Source organism: Leishmania martiniquensis, chromosome 6 (genome assembly GCF_017916325.1).
Source record: "Leishmania martiniquensis isolate LSCM1 chromosome 6, whole genome shotgun sequence".
In the NCBI taxonomy this organism is placed as follows: Eukaryota; Euglenozoa; class Kinetoplastea; order Trypanosomatida; family Trypanosomatidae; genus Leishmania; species Leishmania martiniquensis.
Genome location: NC_090141.1, coordinates 203,807 through 225,421, shown reverse-complemented (window position 1 = coordinate 225,421; position 21,615 = coordinate 203,807). Strand labels below are relative to the sequence as shown.

Below are 21,615 nucleotides of genomic sequence, written 5' to 3'. Positions count from 1 at the left end.
TTCAGCAATGCCTCGCGAGCCTCCGTCCCGGCCCCGCCGGCGGCCCTTTCCTCCCCGACTGCGGACGGCGACGGCGCCGCAAGCAATGGCAATGGCAGTAGAAGCGCCATCGCCCATGCGTGCCGCCTGCTATGCATGACGAGCCTACCATCCCATTATCCTCCCCCTCCACCCCACCCCACCCACACGCACACACACACACGTGACGCCGTCGACCCGTTCACTCAGCTCCCCGTGTTTTCCCCCTGCCGCCCCTTCCGGCTGAGCAACTTGGGCAAAGAACAGCAGAGGTGCGCACACGCGTGCAGCGAGTATGAGGAAAGAAATGGCGACAAAACGGCGTAGAGGAAGAAGCTCTGCCGTGCACCATGCTGCACGGGACATATTCTATCGTCTGTCGCCAGCAGCGCCCTATGAGCAAGCAGATACACATACAAACGCGCGCACACACACACGCTGAGCCCACTAAAACGCTGTGGAGGAGGCGGCACCGAACGCAGACGCCGGGGCGGAGCTGCCTGCATCGTCGCCACCCATGGCGAAGGAAACGGGTGTAGAGTCGCTCGGTCGACCCACGCGCTCTGCTTGGCGGTGGTCAGCCGGCGCCGGTACGTGGGAGGCCGCCAAGTTCGTACTAAGAGACGCGGATGCAACGCCGGCACTCTGCTCCATTGGGGGATCGATCGCAGCGCTGATGGACCGCACAGCTGCGCCAGACCCTGAGGCACCGCCGGGGGTCATGGCCTGCTGCTGTGACACCTCGCGCGATGGGCTCGCTGACGGGCTCACCGATTGTGCCTGTAGCCGCGCCATCGCCTCCTCGACAATGCGCAGCAACGCCTCACACGTGGGCCGCTGCGACGGGTGCATCCTGAGACACGTCTGCGCGACGATCACCAAGTCAGGGCACTCCGGGCACTCCGGTATCTCCGGCGGCTCCGCTGTGTAGGTGAGCAGGTTCACGATCTGCTCTTCGCTTTCGAAGTCGTACTCAAACCACGGCGCCTCGCCTGACATCATTTCGATCAGCGTGCAGCCAACGGACCAAATGTCGCCCGCCTTGGTGGGGCCGCCGGGCCTGCCGGACGGGCCCGCCGCCCCTTCCGCAGCCGTGCCGTCGGCGGCGCCGATCGAGTGAGTGTTGTGGAAGAGGGCCGGGTCCATCCAGCGCAGAGTGCCGGCGACGCGCAACGTGCCTCCAGCGCCGAGAGAGACGGCGTCGTCGCTGCGTTGCCCAGAGGTGGCGCGCAGGGTTCCGCTGGGCGGGTCGCCACCTCCGCGGGCGGCCGCCGCCGCGGCAGTCGCATGCGGCCGGTTTAACAGCCGCGCGGTGCCGAAGTCCGTCAGCTTCACCTTACCCTTTTCTGTGATGAGAATGTTCGCTGCCTTGAAGTCGCTGTGGACAATATTGTGACGATGCAGATACGCCAGTCCCTCGAGAGCTTGATGCAAGTAGGACAAGATGACGCCCGGGCTGAGGGCGCCGAAGTTGTCGAGCAGATGCCGCAGCGACCCGCCCGGTACGAACTCGAGCAGGATGTTGAAGTACGTGCTGTTCTGCGAGGAGCCGTAGTACTGCACAATGTTCGGATGCGTCGCCTTAGAGAGGACGTTGATCTCCTCCTGAAGGGAGCGGTACTGCTGCAGGATCGCCTTTGCCTCCGGGTCCTGCTCGGCGTCGCGGCCGTGCGCGCAGGTTGGAAGCCGCACCCGTTTCACGGCGATCAGCTGGCCATTGGTGAGGTTGATGCCCAGGTACACCTCCGCGTTGCCGCCCTTGCCGAGCATCTCCTCGCCGATCTTCCACTCGATGGTCTCGCGATGAGCGTGGCGGCCGCTGCGCGGGGCCCCGGCGCGCCGCGAGCCGTTTGGGGTGGCGCTCGCGAAGCTCGAGTTATCTGGGGTGGAAAGCGCGCGTGGGGTGTTGCGGCGGGCAGTGCTCGCGGACATGGAGATGGGTGAGGCCACAACTGTGTTTGGGCTGCTGCCGCTCTCTTTTCCACCACCGCCAGTGATCGAGGCGTTGTTCCGCCGCCCTGTCAACGGCCGCGGTGAAAGTCGCGCGTCTAGCAGACTGCACAGAGCGCTGCCACCTCCTATGCCGGTGCGGTCGTCCAGCGGCACGCCACGCTCGTCGGTCAGCATGAACACGAAGCCCAAGAAGAACTGAGAGGTGCTAAGGCGGAATGTGATGAGAGCCTTGTCGCGCAGTACGCAGCTCTTGTCTTTGCCGAGCTTCTTCACGTTGACGTACGTGCCGTTGGCGCTGCGGTCGTAGAGAGTCACGGTGAAGCTCTTGCCGCGGCGTGCACCCCGCTCGCCGCGACCGCTGCTGGGCGACTGCAACTCTTGTGTGGTCGATGCCGACACGGTCCGCACAATGGAGAACTGCGTGCTGCTCACAAAGCTGTCCGACACGACGGCGGTGCACTTGCTACTGCGGCCCAGCCGGAATTCTTCCCCGAGGTGGACGCTAAGGCAGCACGACGGAATCGTCGCCTCATCGCGTGAGACAAGGACTGCCCAAACCGCACCCTCGCCGGGGCGCCGCGGTGTCGACCGCACCGCCGCCGTGGCTGCGGCAGCGGCGTTAGCGTTGGCACTCAGACTGCCACTGCCAGGCCGTGCGGGATGCGGCGATGGCGAGGTCGTTCCGTAACCACCTGCACCCGCGCCCGCCGGCGGCGAAACCGTGTTGCTCGTTGGAATGAGCTCACCGTTGCCATAGAAGCTGCCGCTGCCAGCCGACGCGCCTGGCAGTATGTCGAGCGAGCTCTCCCGCTTGTGCGCTGCGCTGGAGCGATGCCGCGGCGACGCCTGCGCTCGCTTGCCCGCGGTTGCGGCGTTGCCGATGCCTGCGTCCGATTTACTCTTGGGGCTACCGCGCTGCTGCGGCCGCTGCTGACGCGGATCCGTGCTGCCGCTCGCCTCCAGCTCCGCCATCTCCGCAGCGGCCAAGGAAGGACTTAGGAGACGAATTCCTGCAGAGCTCGATGACCTCGCCAAGCCACAGAGAATGCCCACGCCACCGGCGGCGTCTTCGCTTGCCGCATCACCGCGGACCAAAATTGTGTCGTTCCGCGGCAAAGGGGAGCTCAACTCCGGCTGCAGCGTCGCCATGTCGAGGGCGGAGCCGCCAGCGCCCGTGGCGTGGTGGCAAGGAGTGGCCATTGCCGGCAGAGGCCCTGCCGCCACTGCTGATGAGGTGGCGTTCAAGGGAGAGGTCACGGCAGGGGTGGCAGGGGTGGCAGCGGTGGTGCGGCACACCCCTGCGCCTCCGCGAGGCGAGTTGCCAAACGTTGCGCTGCCGCGGACCTCTCCTGTGCGTCCATAGTTGCGCAGGGTCGCCGCCTCCTCAGGCGATTCTGACGGCGGTATTGAAGTGCTGAGGGCAGGGGTCGACGCGGCGGCACCATCTCGGCCGCTGTGGCGGGCACCGACATGGCTGCCCCCGCTCGCGCTCGGCGGCACGCTCGTTGTGGACGGCTTTGCCGCGTGACGTGGCCGCGATTTAACCGGAGCCTCGCCAACATTCTGTGGGCCGCTCCTCTCGCCCGTGTTGTCGACAGCGGCGGCAGAGCGTTTGGCACCGCGGTTGGAGGGCGGCGGTGGCGGCTCATTCAAGATGGAGCTGCTGCTATTGCCACCGACGGCACCGGGGGCCGCGGTGCTGGCGTTCTCCGATGCCACGGAGGGCGAAATGCCGTTGGGGTCGCGGTAGATGCGCGTCTGCTCCCCGCTGCCACCAGTGCTCGCACTCACCGGTGGCTCGCCGGGCTTACGCCGGCGTGGGTGGCTGCCTTGTTGGCGCTGATGGGCGGTTCTTGATGCCTCTCCAGTGGAAGAGGGGTTTCGCGGCGGTGGCGGCGGCTGAAGCGGCGACGGGCGGGCAGAAGTCCCCAGCGACTCACGGATGGGGGGGGCCTTGTCCAGCAGCGGCGTTGTGGCAGAGCGGGGGTGGTGTGCTTTCAGGCGGCGCTCCTGAGCAGCGTCGGCGTCTGAAGCGGCAGGGGCTCCTGAGCGGCCGCGTGAAAGCGATGGCGAGGGGGGTGAAGGCGACATGCGCCCAGCAACGCTGTCGTCGGTGAGCCTGCGTGTGGTGGACCTCATCGACTGTCGTGTGCGGTTGTACGCGGCCGTCGCCTGCATCAGCTGGTCTGAAAGGCACTTGAGGAGGCGCAGCTGCCGGACTGCGTCGGGGGTAAGAGCGGGCTTCGCGGCCGCATTCGGAGCGCAGCTTACGGGGGCAGGTGTCAGAGAGGACGGCACGCTGTGCGCCGCACATCCGCGTTCACCGCTGAGCGAAAGGAGGCCGAGGAGGTCTGTATAGCCGCTTGCGTCCTCCTCGATGCTCTCCCTGTACGACTCAACTGCCTCCCTCACGGCCGCCACGAACTGGAGGCTGGCAGACCCGTCGCCCCATAACGCGGGCACCTGCGGACGCTGACGATGAAGTAAGGAGGACTGCGGCGGCGGCGGCGGCGATTTCCCACGGCAGCACTCCAGCACGCTCACGCAATCGCCGCCGTTGTTGGCGAGTGTGGGCGCGCGCGAGTAGCCGCGCTCGCCCGAAACCATGCTGCTTACGCGTTGGTGGCTGAGCCGTCGCTCCTGCAGCAGTGCCTCGGCGCTTGCACATGCAGTGGCGTAGACAGGAGGTTCACTAAGTGTTAGCAAGAGAGGTGCGTCGCTGGCGGCAAGCTCCTCCAGAGCCTCACGGAGGCTGTACTGAGGCAGCAGCTCCGAGTTCAGTAGCGCTCCCGGCGCCGCCGTTGCCGTTGTTGTCGCAGTCGATGCGGCGCTGCGACGCGGCCCCCCTGCCGACTCCTTGTCGAGCCCAAGGTTGCACAGCACCGACTTGGTGGCGAAGAGCTGCTCCAGAGTCGCCGCAAACGGCAGTCCGCCGTTCACGGTCGCGGCCATCCCTTTGGATAGATCGTTTTCGTCGAAGGGTATATCGTCATCGTCGTCATCGTCGTCCATGTCCGACTGGTCCTCGGCGCCGCTGTCTTCCTCGCACCCGCTATTTCGCATGCGCGCACCGGCAGCACGGCGGCCTGTGCGGCGGCGGCGCTGCTGCCGACGCTCAAGGTGCCGCTCGGACAGCACCGCTTCACCGCCGTCGTCACTGCCGCTGTTGTGGTCGGCAGACGCTTTCCTTCCCTCGAGAGCGAACATTCGACCTTCCCCACCGGCCTCTCCCGCCACCGCCGCATTGCGGCCGGCGTGCTCAGCGTCCAAGGCGCTCATGTCCATCTGCAGCGGCCCGCCAAGCAGGTTTTCGACCACGCCCGCCTCTTCACTGCACAGGGCACCCCGCAGAGGACGCAAGGTAGAGCGGAACAGCAGTCCGCGCACCGCGGCGGCCCCATGTCGGTACAGCGGCCCCGCTACGTCATCGTCGCCCTCGCCACCGTGCTCTCGCCCCCTCTTGTTCTTGTCTGCGTCGGATGCGGTGGCGGAGGCGGCGACCTCGTCGTATGCGCTGGTGCCGCGCAGACGTCCTTCCAAAGGCGGGGGTGGTGGTGGTGGTGGGCGGAGACACCGCGCGCCCGCGGATGAGCCGCTGGCGTTGTCGTTGCCACTGCCACTGCCGCCACCACCGCGTCCTGCCAGCGACCAGGGCAGCTCCGGAGGTGAGATGCGGAAAGAATTGCGGCCAATGCTCCCGGTGCTGCTTTGCCGAGCGCCTCGACTGCCGTTTGCATCCGTCGCTGCAGGCCCTCCGTCATGGCCGAGAAAATTCAGCTCGGCGCTCGCTAGCGCAGTCGCCGCTCCCGCGAATGGAACGTGAAAGAATCCCGGAAGCGGAGCGACGCAATGTCGCTGCAAGTCAGTGGAAGCGAAGGCGCCGTTGAGATCGTCCGCATTCGGCGGCGACGATTCACCCGCGCCGCCGTGCTGCCGCTGCGGTCGTGCACCGGGGAGGAGAAGCACCGCTGGTGACGTCGCGTGTGGTGAGGGGTGCTGCAGCGCCGCGGTGGTAGGTGTCGTTGACTCGACAGGCGGGCGCGAAAGGGCGTGAGAGGCGACCTCGCCACCGGGGACGGTGCCAATCCTTGTCGCCGCGCCCAGCGCAGTCATATTGGACAGGCACTGCAGTCGATGTGCGGAAGGTATGGGCTCCGCACGCGGTGATGTCGGTGGGAAATGGCGGCCAGAGCTGGAGAAGGCCTCCTGGCTCGCTGCCGTCGTGGCAGTCACAGGCGGTGCCTCGTATAGGAAGCCACTGTACGCAGACGTCCCCAGCATGTCATACGCGGCGCATCCCGTCAGCCGTGCGACGTAGCGATTCCAGCACAGCACCTCTCCCGTGCGGGGGTGCACCAGAGCAAGAGGGAGCGGCAGCGCATCGCACAGGCCATGGAGAAGGGGACGGCGCAGAATAATGGCAAAGGGCGCCGGCGACAGAGGGCCGCCGCCCACCACACAGAATCGGGGGTCCCTTAGAGAGGTGCCCGCAGCATTGGCCGCTGGTGCGGCGAGGCGCTCCGCCCAGACGTCGAAGCAGAGCGCGAACGGAGGTCGCCAGAGACCGCCGTCCTCACTGGTACTGCTGTCCCTTGTGCAGCCGCTTCCGTTCGCGTAGTAGGGGCAGCGTCCCCGCAGCGTGACGCGGCGCACCGGCGCCCCCTCAGCGACGTCATCGAACGCTTCGCTGTCAGACGGTCTCTGCAGCTGCTTCGCGGTCTCAGCTTGCACGTTGTGATTCGGATCGTCACCGTATTGAGCAGCATGTCTTACACCACCCTCAGCGTCGTCGTCGTGGCGGTTGCCGCGGCTACGGCCTTTCTTGCGCCTCCCCTTCTTCGCACTCGCGCTCTCCTTCCTGGCAGGGTGACCTCCTGTGCCACACTTCTGTTCTCCCCTTGCGCGGGCTGCGGTGCGCAAAGGCTGCGCAACAGCGCTCACAAGCCTCATCACCGCCTCGCGCTCGACGACGTCGAGCCACACAAGCACGTCCGGCAGTCGGCGAAACAAAATAGCGTCAACGGTGGTGCCCAACAGCCGGCACAGGGGTGGGCTGACGCCGACAATGACGAAGGCGCAGTCAAGGACCAGATAAGGTGCGCACGTGTCCTCGAGCGAGGCCCCGTCCGAGAGGAGCAGTTCGCCGTCTGACTCCTCCCCGCCGTCGCCGTGGCCATGGAGAGAGGCATCGGCAACAGCGACACCGCTTGCGCAGCCCTCATCGCCCGCTGCGGATGCAGCGGCAGCAGCACTTCTGTATCTCGCTCTCCGCTTCTTCGCCGCTGCCGATACGGCATCCCGCTGCGGCAGAGACTTCCAAGGCGACGGGGCTATCGGCGCTGTCGCCGTCGCCGCCGCACCACCGCGAAGCACCCTCGCCTCCTCGTCCCCGCCAGCGAGCGTCTGCTGGACGTGCGTGTGCTGCTGCTGCTGCTCCTGCCACCGCGATGATTGAGGAGTTGGCTCAAGGCTGCTTACAACCGCAGCCGGGCCGGCGCGCATGCTGGCGATAGGCGAGTGCGGAGGCGGATCGAGCTGGCGCGACACTAGCGGCGGTGGCACTGATGAAGGGGCGCCGTCTTCCGATGTTGGGAATGTGGCTGCTGCAGGCGCTGCGAGATGACGTGCTCCGCCGACGGCGCTGATAGGGCCATGAGCAGATTCGAACCGCATCTCGCGCGCTGCGTGGGGTGGGGATCTCGGAGAGTACGCAGACGCAGACGGGTCACGTGCTTGCATGTACGGCGGCGGCAGTGGCGTGTCGACTGAAAACGCGAGGCTGGTTGGGCTGTTGTGCAGTGGCACTCCAGAGCCGGCAAAGAGCTCGGGCTCCGACAGGGGCGCGCCTTGTTGTACAGACGCTGCCGGAAATGGGGCGGCAGCGTCGTAGGGTGGGCGCACAGGATGCTGTGGCGCAGCACGTTGCGCGTCGGCCTCGCGACCACGCGCCATTGCCGTGCAGGAGTCACCGTAGCTGGCACCACAGTGCTGGGCAGCTTCCGCGCGCACTCCGCGGCTGCGCACAAGATTCGCGTACCCGCCCGCTGTGGGCCTGGTCACGCCGGTGTCACCGGCCCTCCTCACCGAGGGCGTCTGTGTGTATGAGACTGACGAGTAGGCTGCGACGGGCGGCGGCGGGAGGACCGCCGGACGAAATGGGTGGGAACTATACGACGCCGCTCGCGCTGGAGCGGCTGGCATCACTGAGGAAGGACCCGAATACGACATGGACGGGTGCGTGGCCCCGAAGGCGTCACGGCCCCTGCTGATGGAGAGGCTAGCGAGCAGCGGCAGTGGCGCACCCGCACCAACGCCACTGTTTGTGGAGTAGCCCATACCCCTCTCACCGGCGGCGAGGACGCGCAGCCGTTGTCGCTGCAGCTGTTCCTGCGCCAATGCCGGCCGGGGCCTTGAGATGCACACGAGAAATGTAAAGCAGAGCAGTGGCACGCTCATCCACGCCACCAACGTGAGCAGCGTGCCAGGGCCGGCGTGCTGGTGCTGCGCCAGCAGCACCGCCATGTGCGCGAGACCCACCAGAAAGGACCACAGGAGCGGCAGCGCGAAGCCCATGCCCATCCACGCGTGCAGCAGAGAGCATTTCCACACCGCTTCGATGGGATACAGCGTGGCTCCGTAGCGAGCCTCAAGGCCTGCCCCGCCGTCGGCGACGATTGCACCGCCGCCGAGGCCGCTCGTTGGCGCGGTCGTGGCCGTCCATGTCGGCATCACCTGCGGGGACACCAGCACGAAGACGCCCAGCAGGAGTAGCTGAACCGTAGGCAGCACAACGCGGAAGTGCTGGCGGTCAATGCAGCGGCTTGCGCAGCCGGCAGTGCAGCAACAGCTGCTCAACGTATCGCTGCCACAGCACGCCGCCTCGCTGCTAGCCTCATCATCGGCATCGTGGACGTAATACTGCGGGGCAGCGCTGCCATAGACCGACGGTTCGTGCCAGCCAGGAGCGCCGCCGGCGCCGCAGTAGACTGTTGCTGAGCCGCTCGCGTCGTCGTACGCATGGCGCCGCCGCCTGCGCCACCGCCTCTCCGCAACGTAGTAGACCAGTCCGCACACGCAGCCTACCACACCTGACAGCACCATCAGTGTTACGTGTACCGGATTGCGCGACCATGGCAGGAACAGCAGCACGCCTGTGATAACACCTATCAGTGCCAGCAGGAACCCGGGTGCGATATGCGGTGTGGTGCTCAGCAGAGCGGCGCTGATGCGGCGCAGCGAGAGGCACTCGCAAGAGTCGCTGCGACAGTCATCGTCCTCTGCAAACGCCTCTTCAGCCGGCTCGTCTGCACGGGCGGCGCCGCGATGTGGGGAGCAGCCGTGCACCATACGGTCACGGAGCCTCTCGGCATACACTGGCGGCAGTGGCACGGAGGCGGAGTGACCCGCAGCGGTGCCGTCTGCAGGAGCTGAGTTGCTGCAACTCGCGGGCGCTGCACCAGATAGGGAAGGGAAAGAGAGCGGGGCAACCGATGTCCGCGGCTCCAGGACGGAGTGCCGCCCTGTCACCGAAGATCGCGGCTGCGGTGCGTTGTGCATGCCACTGAGACGCCGTTGGTCGCCCCCGTAGTCCGCCGAATGGGCGCCGGCGTCCCCGTCCCCCTCGTCGTACAAGCGCCTACTCGCCTCCACGTTCTCATATCCGCTGCTGCTCTCATCATTGACCGCGGCGAGATCTGCCGCGGTGTCACGCGGGCCGACGCCAGTCGCACCCGCCAGCGCAGGCCTGAGCTGAGGCAGCTGCATTCTCAGCGAAGACGGTGAAACTTGCACAGGCGCGCACGAGACCATGCGCTAACCAGCCCAGGCGTCTGGGGAGAAGGGAGAAAGAGAGGGTGTGTGTGTGTGTGGAGGGGAGGTAAAGCAGGAAGAGCTGATGATGCTTGCCGTAGCCGTGATGATGCGCTGTTGTCCTTGCAAAGGGAGGGAGGAGATGCACGTGAGTCGAGCACTGCACGGGCAGGGCGAGGAGAGCAGCAGAGAGCGGCCAATGCCGGCGTGAGCTCGTCTCTCGCGAAAGGGAGCCAAAGAAGGGGCAAGCCGAAGGAACAATAAAAAGGGAAAGGCGCGCCAATGCGCAGTGTGCAATGCTGCCACGCTCTATTGCTGTGCGCGCGAGTGCGCGGGGGGTGAGGAGAAGAAAGACAGGACGACTCCTGGCGGAGACGCGTTTTCAGGTGGGAAGAGGGGTGCGTGGAGCGTGAGGGACAGCCGAGCGGAAGGGGCGAAGCGAGACGGCGACGAGCAATGCGTGTCGGAGTTCATCCACAGACGAGAGGGATAAAGACAGAAGTGAATGAGAGTCGGAAAGGGTTTAGCAGAGCATTGGGGGGGAGTGTAAAAGGGGGGAGAGGGGGAGGGAGTGCGGCGGGGGTGACATGAAAAATGCCGCGCGCGAAGACTTCGCGCCGACGCCGTCCTCGCGGTGAAGACATGCTCGATGGCCACGGCTGCCTCAGCGTCGCAATCACCCTCTCAGTGCGGGTCTCCCCGCCGCTGCCGCCGCAGCCACTGATCAGCGGTCGCTTGTTGCGTGCATGTCTGTGTACAGAAGATTCTGCAGCAGCAGCCACGAAAATGGAGGGGGGGAAAGGATTAGGGTGCCGATGGTTCACTAAGGAACACTGGCGACCGAACACGATGACGCCTCACAGACGTGATGGCTGCCACTGCTCCGCCTCGCGGCCACGCTGTAGTAGGTGGGTTTGCCCCGACGCTCACCAAGCGCCCATTTGAAGCGGATAGCCATCTCTCAAGTAAGGCGCTCACTGGCATTCCATCATAGATAAACCTGTCGCCTCCGCTTCCGCGAGTGGTGATGGTGGTGCCCTGGCACGCCGAACGGGGAGAGGGACAAGGGATGTGCATGCCCCTCACCACCGCCACCGCCCACCCCATGGTACCCTCTCGATCAGCGCCGCAACAGCCTTTAGGAGGCAAAAAGTATCTCGCCGTACTTGCCGCTGACGCGCCACGTTATCCCGGCCTCCTGGTCAAGCCTCGCCTTCGCGTTGCCAGGTACGCCGACGCAGCACTCGCTCTTGATTGTGCGGATGGAGCACACTGGAACGACCTGCGTCGGCCAGTATGCCGAAATCACCTCGGCAAACGTTGGTGAGTCCATCAGCGCGTCTGCTGGGGTGTCCTGTGTCAGCTCCGCCACGATGGCCTGCTCCTCTGCGGTGTAGCTCGCTGGCATCGTGCGCAGGTCGGGTCTCTCCTCCTTCGCCAACGTCGTCAGAAAATCTGTGCGGTCCCAGTAGCGGTCGCCGATCAGACGGCGGTAGTTCAGGTCCCCCTTGAATACCACCAGCCCAGTGCGGGCCTGTACGCACGCCTTGTTCATGCGATAGAGCCCGGCCGCCGAGGAGGCAGGGCAGGCCGTCGCGGCAAGCGCGGCAGCCACACCCGACCCCGCTGTCTCCGCGGCAGCGTCACCGGCAGGAGTCGGCGGCGAGGCCCGCTGGGTGAAAAAGTGCTGATTCACCGCACGCGGCGGCAGGTCGCGGTACTCGCACGGCTGCGCCCACACGGTGTCGGCGTCAACAGCGAAGGCGCCACTCGCGAAGCAGTGCCGCACCTGCGCGATGAACGGCTCCAGCACAGCCTTCAGTGTTGCCCGCTTCGTCGCATCCGGCTCGAAGGCCTCATCCGTGTAGGCGCCCTCCAACTCGGCGAGGGTGAGGTCCAAGTCGCGGGGCGTCACGTCGGAGATGTAGTACGGCATTGGCTTGACGTGGTAAACAACGCGCGCCTTCCCGGCAGCAGCCGCAGCCCCACGCTTGGCCACCTGATTCACGTACCACAAGCCGAAGCACAGGTCGGCAATGCACTCCACACCTACATTGTCCATGACGATGTCCACCTGGCGAGGGGCGTTGCCAGCATCACCGAGGTCAAGCAGCCGCTGCAGGTGCGCCTCTACCTTGGCCACCTCGTTGCCAACGATGCTTGCATCCTGCGCCAGGGAGGCAGCCTTCTCGGCCTCCCGCAGCGCCGCCACATCGCCGCCGTGTAATTTCTCACCGCCGCCGGCGGCCTTGCCGTGCGAGACGGCTAGCTGATCAAGCGTGAACATGGAAAGGTCGATGCCGTTGCCCCAGAGCATCCATCGAAGCAAGACGCCGCCGTAGTCGCGGTCGGCGCCCCACGGCTGGCACGCCAGCATCGGCACCACTCGCACGCTCAAGAAATTCATCAAGACGTCGCGCTTCTCTCGAGCAAAGATGTCGCGGTACTGCGAGAAGAACGTCTCGACAGCCGGAATGGCGCAGCCGCTCGGCTGCCGCACCACCTCCGCGTAGGTGACCCGCTTCGCTGGGCCATCGCTGCCGGGCCGCACCCGTCGCACCACCACACCGTCGGCGATCAAGGCGGGCCGGCACACCAGCGGCGCCACGTCTCGCGCGCTCTGCATCGCGACCGCCGGTGGGCTGATCATCCCCGACGTCGACGCGACACGGCACTCCTGAGAGAAGAGTGGGTTGTGCATGGCATGCGGCGTCACAACATTGAGGGCAGACGTCGTCTCCGCATCTGCCGCCGCTGCCCCCTCGGCGGCGTCGCGCATCATGGAGCACTGCCACAGTAAATGGTAGAAGTAAACCTCGCCATGCAGCCACGGCACCTGACCCCAGCGCGGCGCGATCAGCCACTCCTCTCCCTCTACCGCCCGGCTCACCCGCCGTGCCACATCGCCGGCGTTCGCGTTGTCGTACTCAGACACGTACGCATAGTTGCGCAGCCACGCCGGCACACACGTCTGGCCCGGCAGAGGCGGCACCATGCCGTTCCCCTCCGCACCTCGTAAGAGCTCCATGACGCGCTGGCGGCCCTGCTTCGACATCGCCGACGCGTTGCTGAGCTCGTGCACGGTGCGCTTCAGCACGGACGGTATGCGCGTTGCCATCGTGACAGATCGGAACTCATTCGCAGCCGCATCGCGAAAACGCGCGAGCGTCGGGAGGCGCGCGCCAGGGTGCTCCATGGCGAGCTGAAAGAGCTCTCGCAGCTCCCCAGCGTCCTTCCACAGGCCAATGTGGCAGCATCCTCCGACATCGCCAGCGACGCCGTTCTGGGTCGAGGTCGGATGCCGTGCACCGGCAAGGATGTGGTGGAGCGGAAAATCTCGTCGAGCGAAGATGTAGTCGCGCGGCCGCAACACGTTCAGCACAGGGCAGTAGTCGTTCGCGCCATCGCCGACGAAGATAATAGTGGGGTCGATGAGAGACGTGGTCTGCAGCAGGCGCTCGATGATAATGGACTTGCACATGTTCGGCTTGCCACCGGCGAGACAGCACTGGCACTGGTGGCCGTACGGCTCGTACCAGCAGATGCGCGACTTGCGTGTCACGCCCGGGTTGTGCGCCGCGTTCCGCTCCTCCTCGTCGTTCGCGTTGAGGCTGCCGGCCGGCCGGTCCGCGCCGTAACATACGTTGAGGCCGGCATCTGGTGGCACGCCAGCGGCGGTCAAGTCGTAATAGGGGTTGCTGTGAATCTGCGAAATGCGCTCCTTCACACCCGGAAGTCGCGCGTCGAGCGCCGCATCAATGAAGAGAAGGTTCGAATCGCTGGCAATGTTGATCTCTGCAAAGCCCGGAATATTGTCCTGCACCGCCACCGCACGTGCATCGTCAGGCGGCACGAGCACAGGCGCCGCCACGGCGTATTGCTTCTGTGCATCAATCAGATATTGAAACATCTCAGGCATCTTTGGGTCGATGCGGACAGCGTCATGCGCCGCCTTCGTCAGCTCGTCCTTGTGAAAGGGCGCAATGACGGTGTCCATTAGCTTTGTCCATTGCATGCGGCCTTTCCCCACCATCATGCGCCGCTGCGCGTCGCGCCGTCCAAGCGCGGCGGGGATGACCTCATCGGTGTTGCAATTCACAATGGTGTCATCGAAGTCGAAGACGATGAGAAATGACTGGCGGCCAATGCCCTTCATCGGTAAGCCTCTTTTCACGCGCCTGCGTATGTGGGTGTGTGTGTGTGTTCGAGGGAAAGAGAGAGGGGGGAGGAGGACAGCAGTGCGCACACGGAGGAGGGGGGAGCGAACGGAAAGGGGTACTAAAAGTGAGCTTACGAGCAGCGGCTCAGACAAGCATGAGGGAGGAGAGAGGGAGGGAGGGACAGAGGAGAAAGAGATGAGCTCGGCTAGCAGAGGACCACACCAAAGAGAGAGAGGTAGCAGGGGTGGTGATGCCGACACCGACAGGAGCGACTGCCGGGTGGGGGACAGGAGGGGGAGGGAAGGGGGGCTGCAGCACCAATGCAGCGGTCGAGCCTTTCGTTTCGCCCCAGTTTTCGTTACCTTTGAGTTCGCACCTGCGTGCGTGCGAGACGAAGTGCAGCGGTGTGCGATCGGCCAGCGGAGGGCTGAGACACGACGGGGAAACGCATTTTCCTCTCTCCGTTTCAGCACGTCTGTTCACCGCCATACAGCGCACCGACACACACGCACAGAGAGAGGCAAAAAGAGAGAGAGAGATGTACGGCTGCCAGAGCGGGCACGAGTGAGTGGGAGAGGGCATCTGTGCATGCCTGCGCATATGCAGCGTCACTACATTCGCCGACTCCGCAACGTTCAGCTGCACCGCCGTCACCCAACCCCGCACATGCGCTCCCAGGGTAGGGCGCGTTCTCATTCGACCCGTATGTCACACCCTCCCTCCGCAGGCGACCCTCCTGGTTCGCCTCTTCCACCACTTCCCCCTCCCTCTCTCTCTCGCTCTCGCTCTGCCTCTCCATCTACATGAACCGCAGCTGGCGTGGCAGCCCGCAGCGGGCACACACACACACACGAAGGGGAGAGAGAGGCTACAGCTGACCATAGCGCCAGAAGAGCGCGTCCGTGGCCTTCTGCAGCTCCTTCTCCGCGTTTGACCGACGGTTTAGCGTCAGCAGCGGTCGAATCAAGCCATCCTCCAGCCCGTACACCCACCCATGAATCTCAACCTCGTCCTCCCGCTTGTTGTGCGACGGGCGATCCTCGCGCTTCGCCGCGGCATCCTCGGCGTTCTGTCGTGACCACACACGCTGGATCAGGTGCGTTTCGACCACGTGTTCAACCTGTGCCAGGACGTTCAGCTCGCATAGGGCGTCCAGGTGGCTGCGTGTGGGGAGGTCAGCAAGCATGCGTCGCCAGTGACGCTTCTTGACCGCTGACACATGCAAGATCCAGTGATCGGCCAGACCTACGCGGTCCTCGTGCAGGGCCGCCGTCACGCCACCGCACTTGTAGTGCCCTGAGACGATTACGTGCTCCACTTTCAGGCAGTCGATCGCGTACTGAATGACCGCAAGCGCGTTGAGGTCGCTGTTGCACACGATGTTCGCAATGTTTCGGTGGACAAAGATGTCGCCAGGGTAGAGGCCGACGATTTCGTTGGCAGGCACCCGGCTGTCACTGCAGCCGATCCATAGATACTGCGGCTTCTGCTGCTTCGCCAGCTGCACGAAGTAGTCTGGGTTCAGCTGTACAATTTCGCCGGCCCAGTGCTTGTTGAAATCCAGCAGCGGCTGGATACCGCTACCACGCGGCGGTTGCTCACGCTGCACAGACTGAACAAGGCGGCCCCCAACGAGGCTGGCAAGCTCCTCCTTCACCGTCGCCGCCGCCGCCGGGAGCTTGGACGAATTGCCGTCGCGCAGCAGCTGCGGGGTGGTAGTGAAGGACATGGACGGTACGCTTAGGGTTGGCCTCGTCGGGTGCGGGCAGCCGCAGCTGCACAGAGACATAGTATGCAGGTCTCTACTCGGCAACAGCCCCGCGGCAGCTTGGTCTTCATGATCGGTCTGGCGGTGAAGAGGATGCAACGGGTGCGTTTCCTTGCTGTGTGCTCGACGAGACTCCACTAAAGTCGTCGTCACCAATGGCAGCATTGAAGTCGTGTCAGCAGTGCGACGCAGCGCACCGAAGGGGCCCACCCCAAAGGACTTAGCCGCCATGTGAAGGGGGCGCGTCGGCATTTACCGCGCGTGTGCCCTCGGGCCGTGAAATACGGACGAGACCTCCTGCGGGAGAAGCGAGAGATGGGTGCGCCGACACGCAGCCACCACCTGCAGAGAAGGCCGGAGGCGCAAGCGATACGAAATGGTGTGCAGCAGCACTGTCGGCGTGCTGGGGGGAAGGGGGTAGCGGTGTGCGGGGCGGAGGGCGATGAAGGGGAGCGGGGGAGCCGAGAGCGTCCAAGAAAAGTCGTGCGCTTATGTGCATATGTGGGTGTCTACGCCGCAAGGGTGCAGCACTGTAGAGTGGCCATCCGTAACACGCGCGCAGCGACACATATGTGCACGGACACCCTCACAGGTCCAGAGGAGGTGCGAGAAGGCGAGAGAGCGGGATGGAGATGGCGACAGCGGAGCTGTGGCCGTGGAAGGCGCGATAGACAGGGATAGGGAGACAGAGAGCCCGCGAAGCAGAGCGGTGCTGCACACACAAACACACCTTGACACATATGCACAAACAGAGTTCGCGGGGCCAAGGAAAGCACCTCGCTGATGCAACCACGGGCGTCCTTCTGCCCAGACAGCTCCTTCCCCCCCCCTACGTTGCCCCCCCTTTTCACCTGACCTCGCCCGGACGCCCCAATGCTGACGACGTCGGTGTGCGTGCATGGGTGGCCGAGTGGCCGAGTTGGTCTCAAGAAAAGCCAGTGAGGCACCGTCCATGCACCGCTGCGCTGCAGGCCATCTCCGAGTGCGATGCGCCGCCTCAAGAGGCAGCGAAAGCGCTGCCGTTTCCTCACACCAAAACGTTCTCACCGCAGATCCGCTGCACAGCCCCCGCCGCCGACGCGTCGTGTCGCCGCTCTGGAACTTGATGCACAAGCCCACACCCGGCTGCCATGCAGGGCCGCGCCCACCGCAATCGGCACGTGTGGCACAGAAATGCATCTCCAAGAAAAGTCCGCTGCACCGGCGCGATGCAACCCTGATGGAAGAGCGAGAAGCACGAGGCGCACTCTAGTACGGCGTCCTCCTCCCGCAAAGGGGGCAGTCGCGGTCGAAAGTGCAGCAGGGCGTGCAAGGCCGCTTGCTGTGCACGCAGCTGCTCCAAAGGCGCGGTGGCAGACGCCCTCGACGATGCATCCCGCCCCCGCACAGATCGCGCGCGTTCCTGTGGAGCGCCATCGCTTACAGCATTGGCGGCATCAAAATCTGTATCAGCTGGCGACACCGGTGGCAGTGGCGGCGGTGGTGGCGCAGCAACAGCACCCGACACAGCCTCCATCTGGTACCGCCGCGTCAGGGGCGAGACCAGCAGCGGGATAGACAGCAGTGCACCCTTACCAGCTGGCGTTGCTGGCCACCGCTCCGAAGCAATCGCATGGTCAACGTTGGAGGAGACTGTGCCGCAGGGCAACGGCGGAGATGGCGCACGACCTGAAGCGCGGTACGGAGTCGCGTGTTCTGCGTCCATCAGCTGTCGAGGAGGGGACGATGTGTGCGTCGCACGCGGGTCCACGCGCATGTGCGATATGTACACGCTGTCCGCGTCTGGATGTGCCTCTTCCAGCAGCGAGAGAGACGGCGCTCGAAGCCGCGGGCTCAGCAAGGACGCTGGTGGCGATGTCATCGTTTGCAGAGCAACGTCGGCAGCGGCAGGTGCGCTTGCCCCCGCGGCCGGAGGCGGAGAGCACAGTGATGCGGTTGAATCGTTGCGGACGTCGTCGCCAAACAGCAGCCGCGCATAGCGCTCCCAGCTCCCTCCGCGGCCAAGGACTAGCTTCCGCACAATGTCAGTCAGGCTGTAGCGCGAAAGTCGGCGGCGCAGCGTAGCCGCCTGCTGCGGTGTTGGAAAGGCAGACGGTAAGAACAGCGACGACGCCCACGCCTCGTACATGCGCAGGGAGGTCGAGCCAGACGGCGGGGCTGCGTTCGCCCAGCCGCATCGGCACAGCAGCCGGCTCCACTCCTCGGCCTCCTCCACCGCGTGCCGACTTCCCTGAGGTGCAGCCCCGGCACGCGAGCGGCAGTCATCGCCCCACTCGTCGTCGTCGTCGGAGCCCGAGCCGGCTGAGTGTTGGGCACCTTTATGTTTCCCATGCCGACGGTGGTGATGAGCGGCCTCGAGCGCCGCACCCCCGTTCCTCTCAGCTCGATGGCGCTTCGGGCGGCTGCAACTCGCCGAGGCTGCTGCAAGCGGATGAGAGACGGAGGACTCCGTCGGGTGCGCCGAGAGAAAGGTGCAGAAGTCCGTGGCGGCCGCGATGCGCTGCGTGAGCGCCGCCCAAAGCGTCTCCTCCGCGGTCGCAGTCTCCTCCCTGTCGTCGCTAGTCGGCTCACGCGCATCAGCGCCGGCAGCGGCGGCGGTGCGAGAAGCGATGGCTGAAGCGTCGCCTCGCATTATATACGCTCCCCAGCGCTGCTGCAGCGCGGCTACCCGGCACGGCGCCCCTTCAGAGCCGCTGAGCAACGGACTCGCCTGCCGACGGCCACGACCTTCGCACGCAAGATGGTCAGCCAGAGCACCTGCAACCCCCTTCTCGTCGCTGTCGACGCAGTTGCTCTCCAGGACAGCGTACACTTGCGCTCGCAGTGACGCGCGGTCCTCACGCAAGGTCGACCAACGAAGCGCTGAATGCTGCGCGTTGATCAGGTCATCGCACACGGGGCAGCAAACGGTACCGCTGAGGCTGTCGTTACCTGAGCGGGCAGCGGCGGTCATACCAGCGCTCATCGCGCGAGCCTCGCGCACGACGGCAACGCAGTAAGAGACGATGGCCTGCACGGCCGGGGTGGGGCGTACTCGGGGCCGGACACCGTCACTGCAGCCTCTGCCGCCAGTCGCACACTGTGCCTGCTCCACACTTCCAACCTTGCAGTCGTCACTCACGAGGCCATCAGCGTAGACGAGCAGCCAAGCACTGCAGATTAGCAGCCGAGCCCACAGGAAGCTCTCCGTGACAAGGCTCGGTGGACGTGGGAACAGAAGCTGTGGTGATGAGGTATGCACACGCGCCGGGCTGAAGATCGAGCCGGCGGCACCATACAGAGATGACATGTACGAAAGAGGAGAAGCGGGGGAGGGAAGCAGGGCGTCGGGGTTGCCTGTAGCCGAGTCCGATGGCGCTGTCGACGTCGGCGGTAAGACGATGGCAGCGGTGTACGGCATACCTAAGCAGCCACCCATGCGTGCCATCGTCTCCACCGTGAGTGCCTCACCACCACCTTCAAGCGCAACAGTGGCGCTGGCCTCGGCAGCGGGAGGAATGGTCCGAAACAGGAGCGGGTACCGTACAAGCATCTGGAGCCGACCCCAGTGCAGTGCATCGCATGCGTGCGCGACACCGGCGCTAAGGGCAACGAGACTCAGCCCGCTGTCCGACCTCAGCATGTCCAGCGACACGGCAGCCGAGAAAAGGGCGTGGGAGCCCTTTACGGAGGCGGTCGCACCTTGGGGTCGACGTTGGCCACTGCCACCACTCCCCCCCTGCGGTGGCTGCATGGCGACCTCCGCATCTGGAGGCTCGCTGGCAGCTGGGTCCTCCGCGGACAGCGCTAGCGCGTACAGTCGTGTCAGCACGGCATCGGCGTCGCCTGCCTGTTGGTCCAGTGAAGCATCAGCTTTGCCGGTTGATGGACGACGGCCCGCAGCCTTTTGGCCGCCCCTGTCGCTCTCGCGTGGACTCGAGCCCCGACCCTCCGAGCTGCTCCCGCTGCTGATCCCGCCTGGCCAGCCGACGACCTCCGCACCACCCTCGGCGCCGTCTACGCTGGCGGGCGGGCGCGTACTCGATAGTGGCAAGGGATTCCTGCCAATACTGCCAGATGCCTGCTGAGCACCCCAACGGCTGCTCAAGCCATCGGTGAAGAGCATCGATGGCGCCGACGAGAACGGCAGCAGTGAAACCGTTGATTGTTTCGGTGGTCTATACGCCGAACGGCTGGTGTCGCTCTGTGCAGCCGTAGCAGCAGCAGCGCCACCACGAGTGGCTGCTAGAATCCCTGAGAAATGCTCGAATTTCTTAAGGCCTGCCGTCAGCTCGCTCGCGCCGGCAGCTGTGGCAGCTGACGCCGCGCTGGTGTGTTTGCTAGACGACGACGGCACGGCAGCAGCCCCGCTTTCACCTACAGCAGGTGCGACAGCTGCAGAGACGGACCTTGCGGTGGCGGCGGCAGCACCCACTGCGCAACACGCGCGTGATGGCTCGACGTGCACCTCAAAGACCTCCCTGCGCCGCAGTTTCTCCGCCTCTGTCATGGTCTTGAAGAAGAAATAGGCAGCGACAGCCTCAGCCTGTCGGGCAGGCAGTCCAACGGCGGCGGTAGCCGAGGCTGTGGTGGTGGTCGCAGAAGGCGACGTTGATGCGGAGGTGGTTGGTACGTGTGCTGCTACGTCTGCACAAGCCAAGGACGGCGGTGCAGCGCTAGCGGGTGGTGCCGCCGCAGTAGAGATCCCACTTAGGAACAGTGCGGGCGCCGCGGTGAAGCTCATGAGGCAGCGGCTCCGCCTGAAAAATTTCTCTACGTCTTTCACCACGACTGGTGGGACCGCGACAGGGGCAACGAAGAGAAAACTCGGCTTGCGTGGGCGGAGCAGCTGAGCCCGCCGTACCAGCGACGCCCACAGATGCGGCTCTAACGCCATGATTGCCGCGCAGACGCAATACGCGGCCTCCTCAGCCACACATGTCGCGCCGCCTACACCGCCGCTGCAGCTCGTTCCAACGGAGACAATGTCGATGGCGCCTCCACCAGGGCGCCGGCACAGCCGGTAAAGTGTCATGGCGTGCCGCACCACCGCGTCGTAGGCACGCTGCAGAGTATCGAGGCCAGTCACCACCTTCGCCTCCGCTGACGTTGCGGAAGGGTGGGCATTCGTCACACGCGCCGCCAAGACAAGGCTACTGTTGGTGCCAGTACCCGTCTTAGCCTGCGCGGCGCCCTCGCCGGCAGTCACGCAGAAGATCTGGCCAGCGATGGCCCCGCATGCCCTGCGCACATGCTGCTCCTGCATGTGTACCTGTGCGCCACGACGCAGGAGGTCCTCCGCCTCGTCGGGAGAAAAAAGGGAAGGAAACGTGCGCGCGGCCCTGTTGCCGTGAATTTTGCTGAGGTGATGAATAAGATTACTCTCGCCCACGCCGCGCGCAGCCGCGGTTTCGATGGCGCCCGCCCAGCGTGTGGGTATGCGGAGGCGTCGCTATGCTAGTCAATCCGGTAGCACGCGCCTATGCCAGTGAAGGCCTCTCTGCACGTGCGCGGGTACGTGCGCCCGTGGGGGAGGGAGGGTTGAGGGAGGGGGAAAGGCAGCGACCACGACGGTGGTGTGGGTGTTGCCTTGACGCATTTGTTTGCCGCACGCCACGTGCAGCGGCGAAGGAGAGACGCTGACGGTGATGGGGCTGCGGAGGAGAGGAGGAGAGGGGACGCGGAGCAGGGCAGTGAAGATGTGGGGAAGCAGTAGAAAGGTTTGGGGGCACTGCCGTTGCGGGTGGGCCGGGCCATCGACAGGGTCCGAAGCCCTCTCCCCATCCGGTCTTGTCGGCTTCAGCAACGCTCCACCCACTTCCGAGGCGAGCAGGCCGGTGTTGCTGCGCGATGAAATGCGCGCGACGCACCGTGCGCTCGACAACTGTTCGCCTATGAGTGCATACGTGTATGTGCAAGCAGGGGCCC

The 21,615-nt window shown here is 65.2% G+C and overlaps 4 protein-coding genes across 4 annotated transcripts; all 4 read right to left on the bottom strand.

The window, feature by feature from the left end:
- Nucleotides 1-465: 465 nt before the first annotated feature.
- Nucleotides 466-9,735, bottom strand: LSCM1_07974 (uncharacterized protein; the record flags this gene model as incomplete). The annotated part of the gene is made up of 1 exon (XM_067325321.1): nucleotides 466-9,735. One exon carries the CDS (start codon nucleotides 9,733-9,735, stop codon nucleotides 466-468), a length of 9,270 nt encoding a protein of 3,089 aa, XP_067181177.1.
- Nucleotides 9,736-10,918: 1,183 nt separating this feature from the next.
- LSCM1_07973 (uncharacterized protein) lies at nucleotides 10,919-13,936 on the bottom strand (the record flags this gene model as incomplete). Its single annotated transcript, XM_067325320.1, has 1 exon — nucleotides 10,919-13,936. The coding sequence occupies one exon, from the start codon at nucleotides 13,934-13,936 to the stop codon at nucleotides 10,919-10,921; it is 3,018 nt and encodes a 1,005-aa protein (XP_067181176.1).
- An 872-nt stretch (nucleotides 13,937-14,808) lies between these two features.
- On the bottom strand, nucleotides 14,809-15,729 carry LSCM1_07972 (uncharacterized protein; the record flags this gene model as incomplete). Its single annotated transcript, XM_067325319.1, has 1 exon — nucleotides 14,809-15,729. The coding sequence occupies one exon, from the start codon at nucleotides 15,727-15,729 to the stop codon at nucleotides 14,809-14,811; it is 921 nt and encodes a 306-aa protein (XP_067181175.1).
- Nucleotides 15,730-16,735: 1,006 nt separating this feature from the next.
- On the bottom strand, nucleotides 16,736-20,953 carry LSCM1_07971 (uncharacterized protein; the record flags this gene model as incomplete). Its single annotated transcript, XM_067325318.1, has 1 exon — nucleotides 16,736-20,953. One exon carries the CDS (start codon nucleotides 20,951-20,953, stop codon nucleotides 16,736-16,738), a length of 4,218 nt encoding a protein of 1,405 aa, XP_067181174.1.
- Between the last annotated feature and the right edge of the window lie 662 nt (nucleotides 20,954-21,615).